This window comes from Zootermopsis nevadensis, unplaced genomic scaffold (assembly GCF_977971745.1).
Source record: "Zootermopsis nevadensis isolate Lab colony 2312 unplaced genomic scaffold, Znev_1.0 Znev_ptg000016l, whole genome shotgun sequence".
NCBI lineage: Eukaryota > Metazoa > Arthropoda > Insecta > Blattodea > Termopsidae > Zootermopsis > Zootermopsis nevadensis.
In genome coordinates, this window is record NW_028259148.1 from 4,534,634 (window position 1) to 4,560,684 (window position 26,051).

At 42.4% G+C, this 26,051-nt stretch overlaps 1 protein-coding gene across 14 annotated transcripts in view; it reads left to right on the plus strand.

Annotated features, from left to right (window-relative positions):
- The window catches only part of LOC110840107 (rhomboid-5), a 262,804-nt gene that overhangs the window by 117,665 nt on the left and 119,088 nt on the right, over positions 1-26,051 (plus strand). For 7 of the 14 annotated variants that reach the window (XR_015535359.1, XR_015535360.1, XR_015535362.1 and 4 more), the window contains exons 1-2: positions 15,538-16,112; positions 20,047-21,714. Coding sequence is in view for 8 of the 14 variants with exons in the window: in XM_087349822.1 (XP_087205948.1) it covers positions 16,066-16,112; positions 20,047-21,714 (1,715 nt within the window). In the remaining 6 variants the exon portion in view is untranslated. Of the gene's footprint in view, positions 1-15,536; positions 16,113-20,046; positions 21,715-26,051 lie in introns of those variants that run through there. The other 7 variants (XM_087349830.1, XM_087349829.1, XM_087349826.1 and 4 more) reach the window with 3 other exon arrangements.

The window sequence follows — 26,051 nt, forward strand, 5'->3', positions numbered from 1 at the left end:
TTCTCCGTGGCATCCCAACAATTACTCCATTCACACACAGAAGAAGGCAATGGCAAACCACTTCTGGATCATCTGCCAAGAACGTATATGAACAGGTCCCAGTCCTAGAAAAGGATGGAAGGATCCTGTTCATATGGACCTGTCGTAAGACAGAACACTAAATAAATAAATGATGGCCACGGTGGTCTAGCGGTTAGAACGCTGGCCTTGTAATCCTGGGGTCCCGGGTTCGATTCCCGGCGGTGCCCCAATTTATAACTTGTGTTGGGCAAGGCCGTGGTCTAGGCATCACGGAGTTTTCCTCCGGGGCTTCCCCGGTTTCTCCGTGGCATCCCAACAATTACTCCATTCACACACAGAAGAAGGCAATGGCAAACCACTTCTGGATCATCTGCCAAGAACGTATATGAACAGGTCCCAGTCCGAGAAAAGGATGGAAGGATCCTGTTCATAATATGTCGCCAACCTCCTGTAAAGGAGACGGCGTAATAAAGAAGAAGACAGAACAAGAAGTTGTACACTTTTGAGAAACTGTAAACTAGTTCTAAAATTCCCAACAAATTGTGGCACTCGAAGGTTCATTACCGTGCCTGCCATGGTCTTTGTCTTGAGTCTGATGTATCAGTAGGATTTGAGGTTATCATGGCGGTGAGTCTGAAGATGGCTGTCTTCTGGATTGTCGTGAAGTCTTGTAGAAGTATACCAACTGCTGCCGCCTTCATCAGGGCTATCACTCTGACTTAGGGTAGGGATTAGGAAGTAGGGTCTTGTGTTCACGATCCATAAAAATATGGGAGTGCCTTGACTAGCTGAGAGATTGTCAGCTTCTCAAGAATGGGTCTCCTGTATGGAGTGAAATATAATAAAAGTGTTCGTATTTAACACGTTTTACAGGTTATTTAAAAATCATAAAATTTTAATACATCTTCTGTGCACTACAGTGTGGACTTAATTGCTGATAAGCAGTATTCTTCCAAAAAATCTGTAGTATTTCTGGAAATGTGCCCCACATATACTACTCATGTGTTCCTGTTACTTCATCTCGCGTACTTCCGTACTCGTCTGTGGGTCTGAGCAGTTTCTCGCGCTATTAATTCGCAACCTCCACGTATATCGCCATATCGTCCTATTGTTTCTCGCATTTCATCGCATGACACTGTAATATTCCTTGTGTGCTGTCGCTCCTTGGTGACAACTTGATTAATGTCCACACACACACAGTCACTCCTCTGGGATCCGTTCAACGGAATCTTCACATTTCTCCCAGTTCTACATGTAAGAACAAAGAATTATTTAATAAGAATTATGACGCGATTTTCGAACAATACCTTGAAACAGGCCGCGACCTGGCCTGAATAAAAAGTAGCTTTTCATAATTATTCTGGTACTTATTTAGGCGCAACGTGATCTCTGAAGTGAATTTGTTAAAGAGTGCACAAACTCTTGGACAGATTTTAATCGCGGATATGGAAGGATCACCCTTTAAAATTTTATTGGATATCTGAAGTCCTTATTTTGTTTTATTATGTATATTTATGTGCGTATTTTATTGGATTTAAGCCGATTTCTGAACAATATAAAATACTACATTTGCAAAAAAAAAAAAATTTCCCTTCTGAACAATTTGTAATCCTCAAAAGCGCCTTTGTCGTTTCAAGATGGCCACTGTCTTTGTCGATACTCGATAGAAATTTATAGGGATATATATTTATCCAATCTCATGTTTTTGGTGGCATGTTTAGAAATATCTTGTTAAAATAAAAATTTACGTAGACACATGTCATGCGTCCCTTAGTGGCAGCTTCAATTTAAGTTTCTTGACGAAATTGTCTTAAGTTAGACAAACATTAGTAACATCCTTGCGTCAGTATTGACAGGAAAGTATGGGTAGAAATTCAGCGTCGATTTAAAAAGTTTTTAATTAAACTACTGAGTGGTAGGAAAATTGTGGGTAAAACATAATCAATTTCCTACGTCACTTGGCTAACTGTAAATTTTTTGTTGGTGAGGAACGGACTGATAAAATGCTCTGTAAAATAAATTGTACTAAAAGGGTAAAACGAATTTCCAAACTCATGTCATTGTGTGATTAAATTAAATTGCAAATTTGGCATATTCACTAGTGTAAGACTAATAGTGTCTGTCAACGTAATTTAAAATAAAATTTAGATATATATCGACGAAACCAAGGGAAATATGTAACAGGATTTGGAGAGTCCCGAATTGGTGCCTTGAATTTGTAAATAAATTCAGAGAAGTTTTTTTTTTAAACTTAGGCCTATCTTGAATGGAAAGAAAGTCAGGTTTCTTGAGACTCAATTACTAGTAGCTTTTACCACATCATAATTTTGTTATTATATTTGGGAAATGTCACACGGTAATGTATTTATTTGTATCTAAACTAATTTCTTGTACAATTCCGAGTTGTTTCTCTCAGAAAATAAACATTATAGTCTTACCAGTTTCTGAAATTCAATAACCGTGCTGAAGGATTTAACATTGAGCACATTATTGAAAAAAATCGTTATTAATTACTTAAGTTCAAGCCTGGTTTGTGGAACGCATCGGGTTTATATATAACTTTCCTGACGAAATACCCATGAAGTCGGAAAATATTTTCGAAAGTATAAAAACGAAGTCAAAAGCTACGCCTAGTAATACGTTTACCAAAGAATAACTACGGTAAAGCTACTGTTGATATCACCAGTGTCTGTTCAACGTTGAGGAGCGTCTCACATGTCGGCGCTGTCCGACGCCGGACATGTTTCCTGTCGCAAACACGTCCTGTGTCCAGAAATGTTGTTGCCAGTCCGTGCATTGTATTATTCGGTACTTCGTTGTCAGCAGACGCATTTCCAAATTCCTCACGAACAGCAGCAAACGATTTTGATGTGATGTAATGCTCGAGAATGAACACGCTATGTTCGCGCACAGCTTCTGCGCAACTTGCTTGAGTAGCGGCCTAGCAACAAGGGTGACCTTGACTCTAATGTAACGGAGGCGGTTGGAAGAGTCTATTACACGGGGGTGGACATACTTTTTATTAATTTTTGAACCGTAGCGCGCGGTTGTTGTTGGGTTGCGTTTTAAATTTTATTTGGTCATTACTATAGCTGTCACCCTAGCGATGAGGCGCCCCACAGTCGTGAAAGTAACTCAGTGGTTTAATGCATTGCTTTCCCTCAGAAGTCAGTAGAGTTTCACAGCTAGTATAATAAATTGTGATGAGACCGCTAAAATTTCATCGCCAGATATAAGAATATTAACAATGTATGAACTCCGCCCTCGATAACAGTGTATACGTTGATACTGACGTGTACCGAAAATGTCTGCATCAGATTATAATACAATCATATCTGACTGACACGCATCAGTGAGTGGTAGAATCAATAACGACTCTGTAATTATACGAAATGCCCCATTCCTGTTACGTTTGCACAGAAAAAAATTTCCAGACAGAGAACGGAAGTTAAGAAAGACAGGCAACTTTATAATGGAATGTCTCTATTATCTTCACGAAAAGACACGACGAAATGACAAACTGTTTCTTATCCAACTGGACAATGCGATGTTGAATACTAGAAAATAAAGTAATGGGAATTAGTTTCTAGCGATGGGATACAAGACAGGCGATTGGTTGCTTGTTGCTTGCTACTTCTTGTGTATTTGTATGCCTACGCGTAGTCAAAGGTATAATATTAAAATGGATTTAAATAAATGGGTTGTGAGAATGTGGACTGGATACGAGGTGCGATCGGAAAGTTTCAAGACTGCGCCTATAAAAAAAACCCTTACACTTATCTCAGGTATTAAATTCATCCATCACCTTCGAAGTAGTTCCCCTGGGAGTGAACACAACGATCCTAGCGCCGCTGCCAAGCCTGGAAGCATCCCTGAAAATCTTTCTTTGTCAGCCTGTCAAGCACCATCTGCGATTCTGCCTGAATCTCTTCTATCGTCTCAAATCTCCTTCCCTTTAGCTGAATTTTTATCTTTGGGAAGAGGAAGAAGTCACACGGAGCTAAGGAGGGTGCGTGATGACAGCCATGGTGTTTGAGGCCAAAAACTGCCGAACTTTGAGGGCGGTGTGCGCTGGCGCGTTGTCATGATGCGTCGCATGTGGAATTCTTCCTTTAGAATCAGCTGACATGTCCCATAGCCTATCCCAACAATGTCGCACAAGTCGTTGATGGTACGACGTCGATCTTCGTGAATGGCCTGCCGAATCTTCGTAACATTTTCGGGCGTTGTGCTCGAAGATGGTCGTCCAGAACGCTCGTCATCATCGACAGAGGTTCGGCCATTTTTAAAACGTGAATGCCACACAAAAGTTTGTGCACGACCCATTGCGGACTCCCCAAATGCTTGCTTTAGCGTTTCATGGGTTTCCGTAGCCGTTTTGGCGAGTCTTTGGCAAGAGATTCAGGCAGAATCGCAGATGGTGCTTGACAGGCTGACAAAGAAAGATTTCCAGGGATGCTTCCAGGCTTGGCATCGGCGCTGGGATCGTTGTGTTCACTCCCAGGGGAACTACTTCGAGGGTGATGGATGAATTTAATACCTGAGATAAGTGTACGGGTTTTTATACGCGCAGTCTGGAAACCTTCCGATCGCACCTCGTATGTGTGACTCATAAATGCGTCCAGTTATAGATTCTTGTGACTGCGAAACAGACTTCAAAATTTTATAAGCGGAGCGAAACGTCTTAATCAGAGGGTGACTATCATTTTGAAAATGACGCTGCTACACTGACAGTATGTCTAGTTCATACTGTTCTCCATATAGAATCATTATTTTGATGTCGTTGATTCTGAGCGGCCTGTGTCGTAATTCTGATTTGTTGGTTATCAGGCTGTTTAATGACTTCATAGCAACAGAGTCGAATGTAGTTAAGGGGTAATTACGTAGGGCAGGCATGTCAAACATGCAGTCCCCTTTCGTGTTTTATGCCTTCCGGGTAATATATATATGGAATTTTACACTTCTTGGAGCCCCAGATGTCTCAGTTTTAATAAATGTTAAGTTTAAGATGGAACTAAAATAGCTATTTGTGGGTGGGGGACGAAAATATGTCTTAAGCTTGAACCTGGAATTAGCAAGAGTAGGCGATTATGATTTCCCCATTCATGCGATGGCCTCCAAGGCAGTTGTATCTTCTTCAAGCAGTCTCTTTCAGACGCTGAGTTTGAAACGTCTCATGTTTGATGAATTGGAGGCGACAAAAAGATGGCAAAGAAAATTTTGTGTGTGATATTCATCTAGAAAGACTGAAACTCTTCATGAATACCGATGTTCCGCCTGCTTTCCGATTTGCAAGTCAGAAGCTGACTTCCTTTTCAATTGAATTTAATATTCGGTACTAAATGTCATAATTTGCTGCTGTGACAGTAATTGAATTCCAGCTGCTACTGTATGGTTCATTATGGATTATCACTCATCAAATGGACCATTAACTATTTGAGTAAATTTAGACATGTCAGTTGTTTCATAATATTGTGATAACATTTAATTAAGTCGTTTCCAATAATTAATTTAATCAGAGAATAACTGAACCAATTAAAACTTTACACTTTTGTGGGTTATGTTTTTCTCGGATGTTTAGTTCGGCTATTTGGCGGGAATCGTACTTACTACATGTAATGTCGTTTTTATAATTCACCTGAAACAAATAATCGAGAGTCTCGAATGTCTTGTTGGCGAGATAAACGGATGGGTGTTTGATCCATTTTATTTTAACTATCTCGAAACAGGAGCTGAAACTGTGGTTCAGGGTTCACCCATAATTAGCCTAATTACACGATTTCTTAATGAGCCGGGATAGCTCAGTCAGTATAGTGTCTAGCTACGGGCTGGACGACCGGGGTTCGATCCCCGACGAGGGCAGAGGATTTTTCCTCTAGCCTCTGCGTCCAGACCGGCTCTGGGGCCCACCCAGCCTCCTCTACAATGGGTACCGGGGTCCTTTCGCGGGGGTAAAGCCGGCCGGAGCGTGATGCTGACCACTCACCCCCATCTAGTGCCGAGGTCAAGGAAGAGAGGAGCTATACCTCCACTCACCCCAAACGCCTACATGGCGTATAGTGGGACAAACTTTACTTTTTACACGATTTCTTATAGAACTTTATGGTGAGTATATTTATCAATATCTTTATTGTTATTCTGCATGCCAGTAAATTCACTGTGTTTACGTACGATTTTTATCATCCTATTTAGATTGAATGAGATTAATGATGTTCGCTCATGAGACTCCTAAATTTCAGTTGATGTATTATTTATCAACCTGATATGTGAATCCAGAATTTAGCATTCACGTACTTTCGCTGTCATGACACAGAATAGCTGTCATTGAAAAGGAGAAAGATAGCGTGCTAATCAGACCAGAGATGTAATTTCAGTTGAATTTAATACACATTTATTTGCGCAGTTCTGGTTAATATTAATTAAATATCAATTATGGGATTACTATTTATATGATACAGACCATATTCTTCTTTCAAACAACGAAACAATAGAATAATGTGAAATTCAATCAGTAAGGCCGTGACGTATTTAAATGTACCGATCCAGTAATCGGAACAAAACAATAGCATTCAGAATTAGTTCGTCCTTGGAATTTACAAGTGCAATTAAAAATTTCGTGTAGGCCGTGTAAGCCTGCGGATTCAACAAACAAATTGATTTTCTATTCTGTATATTGAAAGGTCAAAAGAGTATAAAATTTTGCATTTGTATGAACTATAGAGGAAGCCTTTTGTGTTATTTTGTTTTGATGCGCCGGAAGTTGGAATGTGCGATTGTACGCAATGTACGCAATGTACGCAGACACTGTCCGCTTGTGTAGGATTTTTTTTTTTTTTTTTTTACAGAGGGGGACGCTAGGATTCCGCTTGAATACTGAGTTGGAATGCTTTTATTTTTGCTCAAATGGTAATTCATAATTTCTTTTTATTCCTGTTTTCCTCCTTTGATGGGATGCAATTAGAAATTTATGAAGCGGATTACGTGTTAGAACGAGACTTAAATAATTGTCTAATGTTAGTGACTAGTCAATTACGTCATTTAATTGTTCAAGACTTTTTCTTTAGTTTAAGGCCAAACATTTATTTCGAAGTAATGTTCTTACTAGTAGCTGATACACTTGATAATTTTCTACGTGCCGCATGATAATGAGTGGTAAATATTTAAATAAAGGTCAGAAATGCTCTGTGTTATTTCACGATCTCTTGTAGATACATCAGTAAAGTTTGCTGTATCTGAGATCTGAGGTTCAGGAAACTTCAACAGAAGAGACGCCTTCGGATAACTAGCCACAAATAGAAGGATATTATTAAAATGAATTTAAACAAATAGACCGTGAAGGTGGGATCTTGTTTCGTCTATCTAAGAATGTGCTTCAGTGTTGAGTTTTTGTGAACTCAATCACATTGTTCTTGAACCAAAAGACCAGACGCGCATCGAAAGAGACTGCGTCTTGAAGGAGTTCAAGGGTGAAGGAGCAGTTCAGGGGTGTGATCATTTGTATACACAGAGCTTATGCTCCTCACTATAAGTGATCCACAGGACAAACTTTTGTGCTCTTTGCATTTGAATATCCTTTGTCCGGTGCAGCAGTTTTGTAAAAAAGAGAGAGAGAGAGAGAGAAAGGAGTACAGTCTGCCGAGTTACACAGCAGTTGAAACGGAATACTGAGCAAAATTGGTACCTCGCAATACGGCGTTCTTCTCCCCATCCCCCTTTTAACAAAGGAAGACAGAATGTTCACTTGAAGTACCGGTTAGCAAGGATAATATTTTGTTCCAACCCATGAAGCACAAAATTACAAACTCCACGTCGAATTTTCTGCAATAAACTCAAGTATATTACCATCGGAATAGAACTAGGTAATTTGAATAGTTGTGGACAGATTTCGTCGTTGTAAAACAGATTTATTGTTTCGTAGTTCAGCCAACAATTTCTGTTTGTACCTGTATATGTATATACGTATACGAGGTGCGATCGGAAAGTTTCAAGACTGTGTCAATAGAGGGCGAACCGGATGTAGTACGAGCTTCTGCCGCTAGGGGGAGCGGCCTACATTCATAGTGAATCAGTGTGCCAGCCGGCATCATCGAATTAGCATTTGTTTCTTAGTTACGGGCGTTTTGGTAGTGCATTACACCGACCCTCCTGCGATTTCGGAATGGCGTGTGCATCAAATTTTGCCAAAGACTCTCCAAAACGGCTACGGAAACCTATGAAATGCTAAAGCAAGCATTTGGGGAGTCCACAATGGGTCGTGCACAAACTTTTGTGTGGCATTCACGTTTTAAAAATGGCCGAACCTCTGTCGGCGCTGGGATCGTTGTGTTCACTCCCAGGGGAACTACTTCGAGGGTGATGGATGAATTTAATACCTGAGATAAGTGTACGGGTTTTTATAGGCGCAGTCTTGAAACTTTCCGATCGCACCTCGTATGTATATACGTATATATGCTGGTTATATGGAATGTGTAGTGCGTGTTTCCAGTCTTCTCGAATTTACAAATCACGCCGTAACTAATTGACCAGTTCGCAGATTACGCTGCACATAGAATTTTTTCCTCGCATGAAATAGATCCCTTCGTTAAGATAATGAATCCCGAAATATCGACCCCAAGACAGTCTTAAAAATTGAGAATGTCCCAAAAATATGTATACACACATTCAGCGAATGAAATAGAAACATTTTAATAAACTAAACTTATTGCATACGTCAGAATTGGCACTTAGTGAATTAGCTAATCAGGTGTAATGATCACCGTTAGCTTCGTGGCACAAGTGATAGCTGTAAGCAACTTTCTGACAAGCTGTAGTTGCTGCGTATACATATTTTTGGGACACTCTGTAGTTCGGGATGTTTGAATGTTCCTTCCAACCGCGCCCTTGCTTTATTCTTCTTGTCGGCCACGGGAGGGGATTTTGGAGTGAGTTGGGGGGGGGGGGGTCCGGAGAGCTATAGGAACGAACAGCATTAATCCTCTGCAACCTCAGTTTCTAAGAAATCGCGATGAAGTGTCTGAAGACGGAGAAAGAGGGATCAAGAGAGAATCGAAGTGAATGATTCATGAAATCGGAGGGAAGAGACAAAGATAAGGGAAGGCGGAAAGAAGTAAAATAAAATTGCACTGAAATAGAAGTTTTTGTGTGAGAGAGTAATTGCTGATTGCACACGGGGAATAATTAATGAGTGTTTTTGGTACAGAGGCATCTGCCAATTTTTGAAATGTGTTGCTTCTTTCTGTAGAACACGTTTCCCCATTCTGAGGTTTTCTTGCGTCATTTTTTTTCAATACAGTTCCTGAAAGTTGTTTTCGTTTTATACAACTCACTCCACGGAGCAGAATCCTTCTTGAGAAGCTGATTGTCATGTAGCTGGTTCAGGAGTGTTCGTTTTTTTATAAGACCCAAAATACGAGGCGCGTCCTCAAAGTAAGTTTCCCACTCGTCCCACAGCTAGCAAACCTTATATTGCGCGAAGCGACTGTGCGTACGTGATAGAGCAATGACGTAGCATGGCGCATGCACTAACGGCACCTCCCGCGTTCTCACAGTAGCATCGTTGCAGCTGTTGAAGATGGAGGTTCTTATTCCAGCTCCCGCCGACTGTGAAGTGCGGTCAGTGGTAACGCTAGGCCGCACACGGCTCGACGGACAGCAAGTCTCCTGCAGGAGTTCAGCTGGGAGGTGTTTAATCATTCACCCTACAGCCCGGACCTCGCTCCCAGTGATTTCCATCTTTTCCTACACCTCAAGAAATTCCTGTCCGGTCAGCGTCAGCGTTTTGAGAATGACAGAGAGGCGGAGATGGTTGTCACACAGTGGTTCCAATCCCAGGCGGCAGACTTCTACGACACAGGTATTCAAAAGTTGGTCCCACGGTATGACAAATGTCTCAATTCCGGTGGCGAATATGTTGAAAAATAGCTGGACACTTGCTGTATCTGTTGCAATAAATATTTCCATGAAATTGTGTTTTGTTTCTGTAAACGGCCCCAGGGAAACTTACTTTGAGGACGCGCCTCGTATAATTACCGTTTTCACAGTACCCAACTAATGGAACCTGTTCTAAAACAGACAAAACCAGTTCACACCCTCTCTCTGCTTTTTAAATGCTATTTAATATTATACATTCCCACTTGCGCTCGATTCTCCGAATTTCTCTTAAGTGTTTCTGTCCAAAACTTCGTAAGCCTTTCGTGCTATATGTTCCGCCTATCTCTGTTGATCGAGTTACGAAGCTTATCTTCACATGCAGTGTTTTTCAGTTCTTACGTTTCTATCTCTAGGTCTGTATATTTTCCTCAGTCGTCATGAATCTATGTTCCTGCTGTGGCGAGAAACCAAGCATGGCTCCCATAAAAACAGGAAGTAAAATTAGATAAGATGATATAGTTGCGTCATATTGTGAAAATATATATTTAATTAATTATTCTTGTCCGTCTAATCACAATTTAAAATTTGGCCGATGTAAGAACAACAACAAAAACATTCACCAACAAAAAAGTTTACTTAAACACGAAGCACATATGTAAAACAACTTCAAATATATAAAAATGGAATCTGGAAGTGAACATCACTATTAACTGATAAACAACTACAACAAAGTAGCATATAAGAAATTATGATTAAGTTTTAAGTTTATATAATTTTAATCAATTTTTATACACCTGAAGATGGTTCATTTAAGAACCGAAACATGTCGTAAGAAAAAGATGTTCTAAATGTAAATCGAATGTTTCGATAGGAACATCACATAATGTTTTAATTATCTTAATTTTAATTTTAAATTTTAAATTGTGATTAGACGGACAAGAATAATTAATTAAGTAAAATTAGACCATAGGTTTACATATTTTAGTGTTAGTAGCCTTACGTAGGTTGGCATTTTGTTGTCAAAACATGTTGTCTTAGAATATAATTAATGCTAGTCGATAACTCGATTTGTAGATGTGTATAACGAATAATATTTCCTAAACTTGTTACAGTGAACATTTAGTCATCTGACAGACACTTTCCAATTTATAGGCTACTATAGTTTTGTTAGGGGTTCAGAAACTTCATGAAACTAAACTATTTATTAGACTCCTTGCTAATATTATTTTGGTGTCTTGTCTTATTGTAATTGTAGCGCGGAGAAGCTGTCAGTTTCCAAGCGTAACGCAAATGTTCTTGCAGAAATCACATAAATTTATTCTTTATCCAGTTACTGGTATCCACTAATATGAAACACTTTTATTTTTATTTGATCATATACGTAGGGCATACTTCGTGGTTTTATAGTTCTGGACCGCTCCACACATTATTTTTTCTTATGTGAGATTTTGTAACAAGAACCTTTTTTTTGTGGAGTGGAGTCGTTAACTGAACGTTTGGAGGACCAGTGGAGTCTGGCTAGCGCAACCTTTGACCTGTCTGGCTTGTGTGACCCTACCAGAACCTTACGATTCAGTCAGAATTGGTCTCAGGGTTATCAGAACACTCAACCCCCTCACCCACACATTTGCTGCGTCAAGGTAACACTGCTTGGGGGCGGATAACCCTGACACAATTTCCGTGCTTAGTCGTTGCCTTGCAACACGCCATAAGATAGCCTTCAGACTGGGGATTTATGTAATAAGCAGTTACGGGCATTTTACAAGGGGTGTGTTCTTTGGGTGTTGGGCGTGGGGCCAAGAACCCCTGACAATAAAAAATATATATACGAGGTGCAATCTGAAAGTTTCAAGACTGTGCCAATAGAGAGCGAACCGGATGTAGTACGAGCTTCTGCCTTTAGGGGGTGCGGCCTACATTCATAGTGAATCAGTGTGCCAGCCGGCATCATCGAATTAGCATTTGTTTCTTAGTTACGGGCGTTTTGGTAGTGCATTACACCGACCCTCCTGCGATTTCGGAATGGCGGATTTTTATGAACAAATCAAATTTTGCCAAAGACTCGCCAAAACGGCTACGGAAACCTCTGAAATGCTAAAGGAAGCATTTGGGGAGTCCGCAATGGGTCGTGCACAAACTTTTCTGTGGCATTCACGTTTTAAAAATGGCCGAACCTCTGTCGATGATGACGAGCGTTCTGGACGACCATCTTCGAGCACAACGCCCGAAAATGTTACGAAGATTCGGCAGGCCATTCACGAAGATCGACGTCGTACCATCAACGACTTGTGCGACATTGTTGGGATAGGCTATGGGACCTGTCAGCTGATTCTAAAGGAAGAACTCCACATGCGACGCATCATGACAACGCGCCAGCGCACACCGCCCTCAAAGTTCGGCAGTTTTTGGCCTCAAACACCATGGCCGTCATCCCGCACCCTCCTTATTCGCCGTGTGACTTCTTCCTCTTCCCAAAGATGAAAATTCAGCTAAAGGGAAGGAGATTTGAGACGATAGAAGAGATTCAGGCAGAATCGCAGATGGTGCTTGACAGGCTGACAAAGAAAGATTTCCAGGGATGCTTCCAGGCTTGGTAGCGGCGCTGGGATCGTTGTGTTCACTCCCAGGGGAACTACTTCGATGGTGATGGATGAATTTAATACCTGAGATAAGTGTACGGGTTTTTATAGGCGCAGTCTGGAAACTTTCAGATCGCACCTGGTATATGAAGTTTTATACGGGGCCTTGGACGAGTCACAACTCTTTGTTAACACGGCATTGATATTTCAAGTTCCATAAAGGAAAGGAATTTATATACAAGATGAGCGATTTTTAGCTCCTCTATAAGGACTGGGTTCCGTATGTAGCTAGAAACGTGTTCAGTGCAAATTTTCGGTGCAGTTCGAATTGTAAATGCTTTTGTTATGAATCTGCGAATGCGGAAATAAATTTCTTTTGATAATCGCATCGATGCCACTTCAAACGACTGGCGCCAAGTTGCGCTAATTTGTAATTTAATGTTTGCGTTGCAGTTCGGTTATTTGTCATTACATGGTTCTGCTTCTGTAATTTAAAAATTCCCATCCCCCAAATATAGGCTTACAACTCTGGCGTCGGGTCAGTCACAGTTGCGTTACGGGATGAATTTCATTTGATGATGTTAAACAGCTGGTTGCCTGGGAAATGGCTGCTATTATATTTGCTGCCATGGACTCATAACCAGCCTGGCTGTGTAACTAAAAATAAGTGTGCCGCCTGCCAGGAGAACCATTAACTGTTGCAGATACTGTTTTCTGGTGCGTTTAGTGATGGTTCGAATGTACCAACTGACCGAACGTAGCATCAAACAGTGTTTACATTCAGTCCTCGCTTTTCGACGATTCTCATTACGACATTTTGTTCACACGAACTTGTTTTATGAAGTGTATACGCTCCGCTTAGGTCATCATCCGGAAGCGAATTTACTCATCCGAAATTTTGACGAAAAGAATCGAACACGTTCTGACAGGGACGCAGCGTCACCCTGTCAGACAAGGAAATCAAAGGAAGTATTTGATTCATTTTGCCAGTTTCCTCACTGTTGCTTAAAGCAGTGGTGTTCAACCTGGAGTACGCGTACCTCCGGGGGTACGCGAAGACATCTTAGGGGATACGTGAAATTTTAAAAAAAATATATATATATATATTATTTTATGATAAACACTGAATAATCAGTAATATAATTTATTTAATTAATTTTAGATGTGGATTATATACTATACATAACTTGAATTATACACCAACAACTTTGGGGGTACAAAGTTGAAGAGAAATTATATCTGGGGGTACGCGAAGACATCTTAAGGGGTACGTGAAATTTAAAAAATATATATTATTTTATGATAAACACTGAATAATCAGTAATGTAATTTATTTAATTTATTTTAGATGTAGATTATGTACTACGTATAACTTGAATTATACACCAAAAACTTTGGGGGTACAAAGTTGAAGAGAAATTATATCTGGGGGTACGCGAACAAAAAAGGTTGAATACCACTTTCTTAAAGGATGTGTTTTTATTGTTTCTTGTGTTTTATAACGTGTAACAGTATGTTTCTGTTGTTTGTGTGTGCGTCGCAAAATGAAATACAATTTATATTTATAACTAGTATTTTCCATTTTTGGTCTTTCGGGAACATATCCCCTAGTTATAACATTGAGCTTGCCGTAAAAAGCGATTCGCTTTACGAACTCTCCTCCAGGAACGCAACTGAGAATGGGGATTGTCTGTATCCGTCCATTTTCCTGGTTTTCTGTGCATTGCAAGCGTCTACGTGAACGGATTTGAGTGGAATTGTTTATGGCGGAGTCTCCCTCATTGCTGAGTCGATAATGAAACTCGTGGTCAGCGTCTGAGAACCGTTGAAGCTATTTTGCTGGAAGTTCTAAGTTGACTTATAACTTTGTCAGTAAGCTTTAATCGGTTCGTTAAGCATTTATTAGGTTTGATGACGAGAGAAATGACGTGACAAGAACTCCGTGATTTGTGTTTTTCTCGAGACGTTTTTAAATTTAAATCATGGATCGTTTTGACATGTAGTTGGAGTGCGAAGGAAGTGAAAGTTGTTTATGTCTTCAACATTTGCCACTTAAAATTGTAAGCAAAGAAGACAGTATTGTGTTCCGTGAAACACGTTAAACGTTTTAACATTATTTATTAATATTGCCCTTGTTAGATGACTTCGTATGTTGTGTAGTGTTATGATTTGAGTTGAGGTAGTTTAGTCAGTTTTTTTCCTTGACTACGGACTGGACGATGAGGGTTTGATCATGAGCAAAGGATTTTTCCTCAAACTTCTGCGTCCAATCCGGCTCTGGGGCCCAGAAACCTCGTATAGAATTGGTACCGGGGTATACTTTCTCTGGGGGTAAACCGCTGACCACTCACCCCATCTAGTACTGAGATCAAGAACGAATTCGATCTATACGTTCTCCCCACCCAAGCGCCAACGTGGCGTATAGCGGGACAGATTTATTTTTACAAGTTGTGGTTCTTGTGAATTAACCATCCTCTTGCGTCTGAGCTATTTAAATGTTTTCTTCTGCCTTTTGAATTAAAATGCGGTGTGCATATTTAAGTGGATTCGCAGTTGCGTTGTATTTAATATAAGCCTACAATTGTAATCAGAGCCACTGAGATGTGGTAAAGTGAGCGGGTAACATTGCCTCAAGTTTTTGTACAAAAGAAAAAAAAATAACAGTAAGCCGAACTAGAAAAGCTTATTTCACCTTCCCTTATTCTTATATTTTATAAAGTTGTATTTATTTTCGTTATTTTTGCAGGGACGTACACTCACATATTTATGAGCCGGAATAGCTCAGTCAGTATAGTGTCTAGCTACGGGCTGGACGACCGGGGTTCGATCCCCGACGAGGGCAGAGGATTTTTCCTCTAGCCTCTGCGTCCAGACCGGCTCTGGGGCCCACCCTACAATGGGTACCGGGGTCCTTTCCCGGGGGTAAAGCCGGCCGGGGCGTGATGCTGACCACTCACCCCCATCTAGTGCCGAGGTCAAGGAAGAGAGGAGCTATACCTCCTCTCACCCCAAACGCCTACATGGCGTATAGTGGGACTAACTTTACTTTTTACACTCACATATTTCATTCATGTGTTTTGCTTCTTTGTGGTTTATTTAACTGCAATGGCAACTTTTTGTTCCGCCTGCATTAATAATCAGCAACTCTGCATTTTGTAATTATAGGCTGCGTGTGATTCTCAAACGATTAAAATGGAGGACTCAACACTATCAAAGCTTCTGACTGCAAATAACGGCATTGGCATACATCTATGTCGAGCGGGATCAGAACCCGTGACTGCGGTGTTGGAGACTGGGTAGCCAAAGTAATCGGCTCGAAGCAAAAACCTTTCTCTGTTAGCGTCTGTCGCTCATATCTAACCAGCGAACACACTCTTGTACACGGTCTCCCGCAGGGAATGTGTGGGCGATGGTCGGGACTGCAATGCATCACGAGTCCCTTTCAGCTTCGTCGCTCAACAGAGCAGTCAGAAGGCTGCATAATAGCCCAAGCCATAGCCTATAACTATACCACAAAGCGACAGATCCTGGCGATATCCGGAACCACCTAGTACCTTGGTCAAAGCGGAGGCTTTCCTATCCCCCGGTCATTATCATGGTGCGTCAGCGTCTCTCTCGATCTTCTCCAGACCTGGGATCACAGTAAGTTAAATACAGGCATACCTCGTTTTATTGCGCTTCGCAGATATTGCGTATTTTTTTTTTTTTTTACAAATTGAAGGTTTGTGGTAACCCTGCGTCGAGCAAGTCTATCGGCGCCATTCTTCCAACAGCATGTGCTAGCTTCGTGTCTCTGTGTCACATTTTGGTAATTCTCGCATTGTTTTCTTTCAGACATAATGCTATTGCACACTTAATAGACTGCAGTATAGTGTAAACATAACTTTTACAAAGATTTCCGTCTTCTGGGTTGTTGCGCTGTGTAGTCTGGTCGATGTTTACCCACTCTTCAGAGGTCATACTGCCTCCGTCATCGCCCTGATGACGGAGGCAGTATGACCTCTGAAACGTTGGTAAACATCTACCAGACTACACAGCGCAACAACCCAGAAGACGGAAATCTTCATACTAAGAATCGCCCTGATGACGGAGGCAGTATGACCTCCGAAACGTTGGTTAACATCGACCAGACTACACAGCGCAACAACCCAGAAGACGGAAATCTTCATACTCATCGCCCTGATGATGGAGGCAGTATGACCTCTGAAACGTTGGTAAACATCGACCAGACTACATCGCACAACATCCTAGAAGACAGAAATCTTCATCGCCCTGATGATGGAGGCAGTATGACCTCCGAAACGTTGATAAACATCGACCAGACTACACAGCGCAACAACCCAGAAGACAGAAATCTTCATACTCATCGCTGTGAGAACCTCAAGTCTTACATAACTTTTATATGCACTTTGAAACCAAAAAATTCGTGACTCGTTTTATTGCGGTGGTACCGAACCCGCAATATCTCCGAGGTATGCCTGTACAGTCTGCATGCCCATGTTCTGTATCTTTACCCATTTTATTATTGCATAGGAACAGCCGTTCAGCTATTCGGATAAAAGAATTGTGTGTTTCTCCGTCAAGGTTTGAAACACTGGATCATCCACTTTCGTTCGGTAATTCTCTCAGTCTGCTTTTCGTTAGAAACAGATTCGGAATTGTCAGCTGTTCATAGGATTTCGGTTGCTGCACCAACAGCTTTCGTTGACATCACTGTTGATATTTCTTTATAAGAACGTCTACTGTGGTGGTGACATTTCCTGGTCGGCCGTCTCCCATCCTTGTGCTACGCTAGGTAGACAGACGGGCTGGCGTCAAATAGGCTCCTCGAAAAGATGACAGCTTCCTTTCTCGAATTTGTGCGTGCTTATGCGTGAGTATAAAGTGTCTTCTTCCTTCTATTTTTATTTTCCGATACAACGAGGGGAAATTGTAGGAGTTCGCACGGAGGCCGGATTGTAATGAAAAACTCCACCAGCCATTCGGAGGAAATGTGAAAAATTTTCTACACTAAAATAATTTTGGTGTCGTTGTTTATGCTGGATGTGTACTCCGGTCTTAATCCACACTAAAATTTTATTTATAATTATAATTACGAGGCGCGTCCTCAAAGTAAGTTTTCCTGGGGCCGTTTACAGAAACAAAACACAATTTCATGGAAATATTTATTGCAACAGATACAGCAAGTGTCCAGCTATTTTCAACATATTCGCCACCGGAATTGAGACATTGGTCATACCGTGGGACCAACTTTTGAATACCTGTGTCGTAGAAGTCTGCCGCCTGGGATTGGAACCACTGTGTGACAACCATCTCCGCCTCTCTGTCATTCTCAAAACGCTGACGCTGACCGGACAGGAATTTCTTGAGGTGTAGGAAAAGATGGAAATCACTGGGAGCGAGGTCCGGGCTGTAGGGTGAATGATTAAACACCTCCCAGCTGAACTCCTGCAGGAGACTTGCTGTCCGTCGAGCCGTGTGCGGCCTAGCGTTATCACTGACCGCACTTCACAGTCGGCGGGAGCTGGAATAAGAACCTCCATCTTCAACAGCTGCAACGATGCTACTGTGAGAACGCGGGAAGTTCCGTTAGTGCATGCGCCATGCTACGTCATTGCTCTATCACGTACGCACAGTCGCTTCGCGCAATATAAGGTTTGCTAGCTGTGGGACGAGTGGGAAACTTACTTTGAGGACGCGCCTCGTATAATGCTGAGTGCCTACATGTCACGTAGCGGGATACCTTTTAAAAAAACCTTCTGCTACAACCGGGTTTCGATCTTCATAATTTCTGTATGCAGATGGTAACTGAGCTGTCGTGTTATTTTATCTGTTCCATTATTCGTTTTATTTTAAAGTTCGCGCTGAAAGGATAAAATAGTGTTTAAGTGTCGTTTCATAATCGCGTATCTGCCGATTATAATTACATTTTGTCTGGCCTGGTGGCGAGACGTTTTCTGATTTTTACGTTTGGTTTGGCAGGAACTGTTCCCGTCTGATACCAGAATTCGTGCTGTATTGGTATTTGTTATATTGAATGAGAGGAAGAGAGATTGGATATAAGGCCAGTGGCTTAGATGAGAATGTTGGCTACGGTTGGTTGCTGGGGTGAAATTGAGGGGTTGGTTCCGCTATAAATCAGGAGGTAGCAAGGGTTGGGATGCCCTGACTGCGTGCCTGCCTCCTTCACGTGTTCTTTTCAACCCCTCGCATTCAAGGGCTCGGGATTTGGGTTCCACGTCCTTGTCATTCCTTCAAACACGGCGTAGAAGATTTCAATTATGTGGTAAGAATTAATGTGATTTAAACGTTATTTTTAAAATGTTATGTTTAATTCTACTTCAGTAAGAAAACGCATTAAGTGTTTATGAATTGTGTGTGGTATTAACATTTGCTGTTTTCTTATATAGATGAGGGATTTTCTGTTTGATGTGATGTGTGCACTGATTATGCAGTGGACTGAGGGCAAGGAGACGACTTATTTTAACTGCTGGTAATGTTGACAGATTTTAATGGAGTTTGGTATAGACGGAATGAAGCCATCACACATTATCTGCGCATGCGGATTAGTAACCGAAACAAATACGGCCTAATCGAATCTAACTTAACCTAATCTCGTCAGAAGTGAATTCCGTCTTTGCGCATTTCATAACCAGAGAGTGGTTGAACGGAAATTAATGATATTTAGGGTGGGGTTTCTGCCAGATGTGACTAATGAAAACTTATAAATTGTAACTTATTCATTCGGTAATGCCAATAAGACAGTCGCTTGAATTAGTGAATTGAAATGATGACTACTACCCATGATTGTCTGTGAATGAGCGTTCCTGACCTACAAAGCCCATCCCAACCTCTTCACAGGTGGCCACTGCAAACTATGCATTCCAGTGCGGTCGGTTTTAGAGCGAAGTGTTAAAATGTCTGAAACAGTGAGTTACTAATTAGTGTAGTCAGCAAGCACTGTTTCAGACATTTTAATTGCCAGGACTCAGCCGATGCGAGAGAGAGAGAGAGCGTGAGAGGGGAAGATGGGGGGGGGGGTGATGATAGTTGGGGGGGGGAGCCAAAGTGAAACAAGTTCCAATGCTGGTTTTTAGACGTGGTGACAGCGTAGCTGCAGGTCTGATGGAAAACATTTACCATTAATTGCACCGATATAGCATTACAAAGGGCGTATATTGACGTTACAGTGCACTTCGGATTGTAGTTGAAATATTTCTATTTAAAATGTATCCACTGTCCTGATGACTCACAACTACCAATTTGAGAGTCGTACCATATAGAAACGAATAAGAGAAATTCACTCTGCAAAAATACTTCTCTTTTTTCCTCTTGGTTGTACAGTTGTTGTAGAACCCAGGCCGCCTCTTGTAGGCGACGTTTCGAAACCGCGTTTTTCGATATTTGGAAAGGCAACTTGGACGGGGAGTCAGCCCGTCAGAAAGTCCTTACCTACACGGGACAGCACAATATATAAAATGACGACACATTTATGCTACGGGCAGGATTTGAACCACTATCCAGTGTCCAAACGGCCAAGAGCTACTTCCTCATTTGGTGCTGTCTGTTCTTTCAGATGTCCTGACACCGGGCCGCACAGGGGCAGCAGGATGACAGCTCCTGACGAGGACTATGGGCGGCGGGAAAGACTGCTGTTGCACCACCCCCATCAGTACCCGCCCCCTGGTCCGACACCATCACCCGGGGCTGGAGAGCGGTACATACCACCACCCTCTCCCGCACAGGGCCACAGTGGTAGTGGCGCTGGAGAGCGTTATATACCAGCCCCGACGCCACCCCCGGGGGATCGTTACATCCCTCCACCAGCCCCGGCACCCGGCGACCGCTATCTTCCATCGAACGAGCGTTACCACCAAAGTTCCTCGACAGGTGATAGGTACCTGGAGCCTTCGGGTGCTGGGGACCGCTATTTGCCACCTGCCGCCGCCCCTGGAGATAGGTATCTTCCAACCCCTTCCAGTGTTACAAGTGACCGGTACCTATCGCCACCAGCTCCAGCACCTGGGGAGCGATACCTGCCCCCTTCTGCGCCGGCACCAGATGAGAGATACCTGCCCCCGCCGTCACCAGCGACACCCGGAGGACCTGGCGACCCTTACATGCGTCGTGATTTGGGATACCACCATCATTACCGGCTGCCGCACCCCTCATACCACCCTCACCACCCACATCACCCTTCTCACCACCAGTTTCACCCTCTTTATCACCACCAGCGCGCTTTACCACCCGCCCCACATCACCGCTCGCTCAACTACCATCCCCATACTCCTCACCACGTGGTACCTTCACCAAACAGAGGCCATATCCGATGTTGCCACTCGGCTGAACCTCCCTATCTCTTGCCTTCAACGGGAAGTCCAGGCAATGTATCTGCATGTAACACGCCTTCAGACCCCGGTTCAGGCAGCGGAGGAACTTCTGCTGTTGTGATGTTGACTGCGTGTACCGGAAATATCGCAGCATCTGGTACGGGTTCATCGTCATCGTCATCATCTTTAGCTATAGCACCGGCTACAAGTGTTAGTGGAGGAGCTGAATATATGACGTCACCATTGTTGCCTCATCGTGGACGGACGCCCCCTTGTAGTGTTGTGTCTCAGCGTCTGGCAGCACAGTCGCCTTCCGCTTCCGGTAATAACGTAGCCTCTAACATAGCATCTTCCGCGTCGAACGTTCCCGTTATCGAATACGTTGGAGCCAGCGGTGGGAGACACGTGTCTACTCCCACACCCCCGCCGACTTCATTACTACCGCGTTGTGGTAGCTTGAATAGTTGTGACCTTGGAATTGAAAACCCTTTATGTGGAAGTGGTGATGGTGTGAGCAACAGCACCGGTAGTGTAGGAGGTAACGGCCATCACCACCACAATCTTAATCACAGTCTTCACCAACAGCAGCCGCCGCCTCAGAGAAGAGGGTGTGGTGGGGTCATCGATAAATTGGACCCACAAGGCTCAACAATGTCATTATGTTGTGGAAGTAGTCGCAGATTCGCAACGATGCAGGCTCCGCCACCTCCAATGTCGCAGCAGCAAGTCATTTCAACGGCTGCGCAGTGCCCAGCTGGGTGCACGTCGACAGGCGAACTGCAGCCGCCGTCTGTCTCGACGACTGCACCTTCTGTCCCCAGGCCAGAATCTAGACAATCCCTGGCTGCATCCGCTGCTACCACACCGTCACATCCGGCCCTCCAGCACAGCACCCCCCACCACTCGTCTCTCTGGTGAGTCTCTTTTGCGATACTTCGTGTCTTTTTTAATGTCCTCTTTGTCGAATTAGCGTTGCAAAAGTCCATATATTTCCTTTAGGAAGGCGTCTGAGTACAGTCGAAAGCTAGATCCAAGAAAGTAGAAATTATCTGGGAAAGTAGGTAGTGAGAATATGGAATGGATTCGAATGGATCGAGTGGATTCTCATAAAGACGATAAACGATGGTCTCAAGAATGTCTCTGCTCCATATCGTTAGTTAATTCGACATTGAAATATCTCTGAAGTTGCAGCATTGCTGTAAGTCAGGTTTGCCCAACTTCAGGCTGCAGTGTGAAGTTCGAAAGAGGCCATACTTGATAAACATTAAGTCTAACGACACGTTTCAAATGGAAGACTTCAGTACTTTTATGTTGAAGATACTGTACTGAACTTTTATTTATTTATTTAGTGTTCTGTCTGACGACAGGTCCATATGAACAGGATCCTTCCATCCTTTCCTCGGACTCGGACCTGTTCATATACGTTCTTGGCAGATGATCCAGAAGTGGTTTGCCATTGCCTTCTTCTGTGTGTGAATGGAGTAATTGTTGGGATGCCACGGAGAAACCGGGGAAGCCCCCGGAGGAAAACTCCGTGTTGCTTAGACCACGGCCTTGCCCAACACAAGTTATAAATTCGGACACCGCCGGGAATCGAACCCGAGACCCCAGGATTATAAGGCCAGCGTTCTAACCGCTAGACCACCTCATCTTATTATTATTTAGTGTTCTGTCTGACGACAGGTCCATATGAACAGGATCCTTCCATCCTTTTCTCGGACTGGGACCTGTTCATATACGTTCTTGGCAGATGATCCAGAAGTGGTTTGCCATTGCCTTCTTCTGTGTGTGAATGGAGTAATTGTTGGGATGCCACGGAGAAACCGGGGAAGCCCCCGGAGGAAAACTCCGTGTTGCTTAGACCACGGCCTTGCCCAACACAAGTTATAAATTCGGACACCGCCGGGAATCGAACCCGAGACCCCAGGATTATAAGGCCAGCGTTCTAACCGCTAGACCACCTCATCTTATTATTATTTAGTGTTCTGTCTGACGACAGGTCCATATGAACAGGATCCTTCCATCCTTTTCTCGGACTGGGACCTGTTCATATACGTTCTTGGCAGATGATCCAGAAGTGGTTTGCCATTGCCTTCTTCTGTGTGTGAAGGGAGTAATTGTTGGGATGCCACGGAGGAAAACTCCGTGTTGCCTAGACCACGGCCTTGCCCAACACAAGTTATAAATTCGGGCACCGCCGGGAATCGAATCCGAGACCCCAGGATTACAAGGCCAGCGTTCTAACCGCTAGGCCAGTAGGAAATGTGAGTGCTATGCGGTATAGCAACCGTTAATTCTATAAAATGCGCATTCATATCACCGTCATGTACTTAAAATGATTCCGTACTGAACCCCTGATCTTGTTTAAAGCCTTGTACACCATCTGATCGTGACTTTCGGCCATATTTGTACATGCATCTTGCATGGGCAAGTGAGGTTCTACGTAGCGTTTAATATTAGGTGTAAGCCTGGAGCCTAGGTAATAAAGCGAAGTAATAAGTTTAGATGAACAAGGAAGCTGTGGTGTACGAAGATATTAGAGCTGTGAGCGTGTTTCATCAAGTAGGTCCAGATCGCCTATGACCTTCCTCAGTCTTGGTTATAAACTTTCTGAAGTTGTGCGTTCCGAGTACTGTAAAGACCACATACATTATCAACGCCCCGAGGTAACAGCTGACGACGGATACTGCAATTTGTAGAATTTCTGTTAGATGTTTTGTGGGTAGTGTATCTGTATGTTGTCCAACACTTTATAAAGCGAGAAACGTATATCATAGCCTTGCTGCATCATTAAAAATAGTCTCTGTCTGTGTGTGTACAGTTTAATTAATGTTCACCTTACGTAGCTGACTTTTGTTCAAAGTTTTACTATTTTCTAGTGCAACTAAAGTTAATGTTATTCTTATTACGCGTGTATTTAAACCTTTTAAAATAGCTTCGTCTATCTGTCCGTCCGTCCGTATGTAACAACTTGAGAACACCTGAACGGATTATTATTAAACTTTATATTGGGATGTTTTACTAAAATTTGTCGACACAATCCAATTTCGGTTACGATGCGAAAACAATAAAGAACACTTTATATGAATACATATTTGCGTCTTTGCGCTTCGATGTGGTTAAGTGACTTCGGGGAATCACAGATGGGGAATCCTCCTATTATTCAGAAAGGTCTGAGGCCAAATACAGGCGAGGAAGCCAAAAATGGTACGCTATGCTTACATTACCTAATTTGTTATGCTTTAAATTATTATTATTATTATTTATTTAGTGTTCTGTCTGACGACAGGTCCATATGAACAGGATCCTTCCATCCTTTTCTCGGACTGGGACCTGTTCATATACGTTCTTGGCAGATGATCCAGAAGTGGTTTGCCATTGCCTTCTTCTGTGTGTGAATGGGATGCCACGGAGAAACCGGGGAAGAAGCCCCCGGAGGAAAACTCCGTGTTGCCTAGACCACGGCCTTGCCCAACACAAGTTATAAATTCGGGCACCGCCGGGAATCGAACCCGAGACCCCAGGATTACAAGGCCAGCGTTCTAACCGCTAGACCACCGTGGCGTCATAAATAGCAGCAATAATTTAATTAAATTTATTTAAACTTTTATTATTAGTGTGCTACATCAGCAGCAGATTACTAAATACAGACGAAACACAAGAACAAAATTAATAAATACGCAAAATAGTTGTAAAACTACTAAGAAAATATGTAAAGAAAGTTAATACACAAAGGCATCTGACTAGTGAGCTTATTTAATTTTTGTAAATATTTCTAATATAAAATTTAGACAACCCGTTGAGTCACACCACTTGCGGGCTTCACTGAATTTAGAAATGTCTATCATATGAATAATATTTCACGATATCTGTAAGTATTCGCGAGCCAAATTTTTTTTTTTAATTTTATATCATTTCACCTTACGAACTTCGACTTACAAACCTGATTCTAACAGTGTGTTTACACACCCCTGCTATAAGCTGTCGACGAAATACTACAGTGGGCAAGCAGAAGCTAAGAGGCGGTGACCAGGGGATTATCCTCGCGGAGATCTTGAGCATTAAACAGGGACTTCCAGGGGAATTACACGCGATCTGTTGGCTCTTAACTTCCCTCCCGAGGAACGTGAAGACGTCTGTGCTAATGTATTTCGGAACCAACTTGTTCTCAACTTTCTTAAAGGGTCAGTAATGAGGGACACGGAAGAAAGTTTCCTCTTGGGATTAGGATAACTTGGACATGTTTACTGTTCCTTGCCTCTCTGCCGCCGGAAAGGAAGTCTTGTGTGAAATACAATGTTTATTTATGTCTAGTTTATCCGCATAGAGTTTGGCGTGCTACGTAAAGGTTTGTGTTATGTCATCTTCCTGTAATTCTATAAAACGTTATGTACTTCTATTTTTGCCTGTTATCATCAAATACGAAGCATAATAGTCATCATTATTATCACCTTTATAATATATAAAAATAAGAAACTTCATATTTGTAAGAAGTATAAACCGTTATGTAACGTCGTTGATAAAATAATTATTATTTTTTGGTTTATGTATTTTATAACAACAATAACAAATCAAAATGATGCTCACGAGGAAGTTAGTAGAAGACTAAATTTTGGAAATGCTTGGTACTTCTCAGTTCAAAATATTTTGTCTTCCCGTCTGATTTCTAAGAACCTGAAAATTAAAGTATACAAAGCAATAATCTTGCCTGTTGTTTTGTATGGGTGCGAAACATGGTCTCTCACTCAGAGGGAGGAACACAGATTGCAGGTGTTTGAGAATCGGGTGTTGAGGAGGATATTTGGGCCTAAGAGGGAAGACGATGGGGCGTGGAGAAAACTGCATATTAATGAGCTTAAAAATCTGTACTCCTCCCCCAATATTGTCAGGGTGATTAAGTCGAGAAGATTGAGATGGGCCGGGCATGTAGCGCGCATGGATGGAACAAGAGGTGTGCACCGGGTATTGGTTGGGAAGCCTGAGGGGAAGAGACCGCTGGGGAGACCTAGACGTAGATGGGAAGATAATGTCAGGCGGGATCTATGGGAGATAGGAGTTGAAGGAGACTGGATTTTGTTGGCCCAGAACAGGGTCCGGTGGAAGGCTTTGGTTAATTCGGTGATGAACCTTCGGGTTCGGTAAGCCATCTAGTTAGTTGGTTGGTTATGTATTTTATTCTTCGAATAGGCCTTTACGTTTACATAAATTAAAATATGTTGTCGTTTAATTTAATGATTAAAATGTCTTCGTT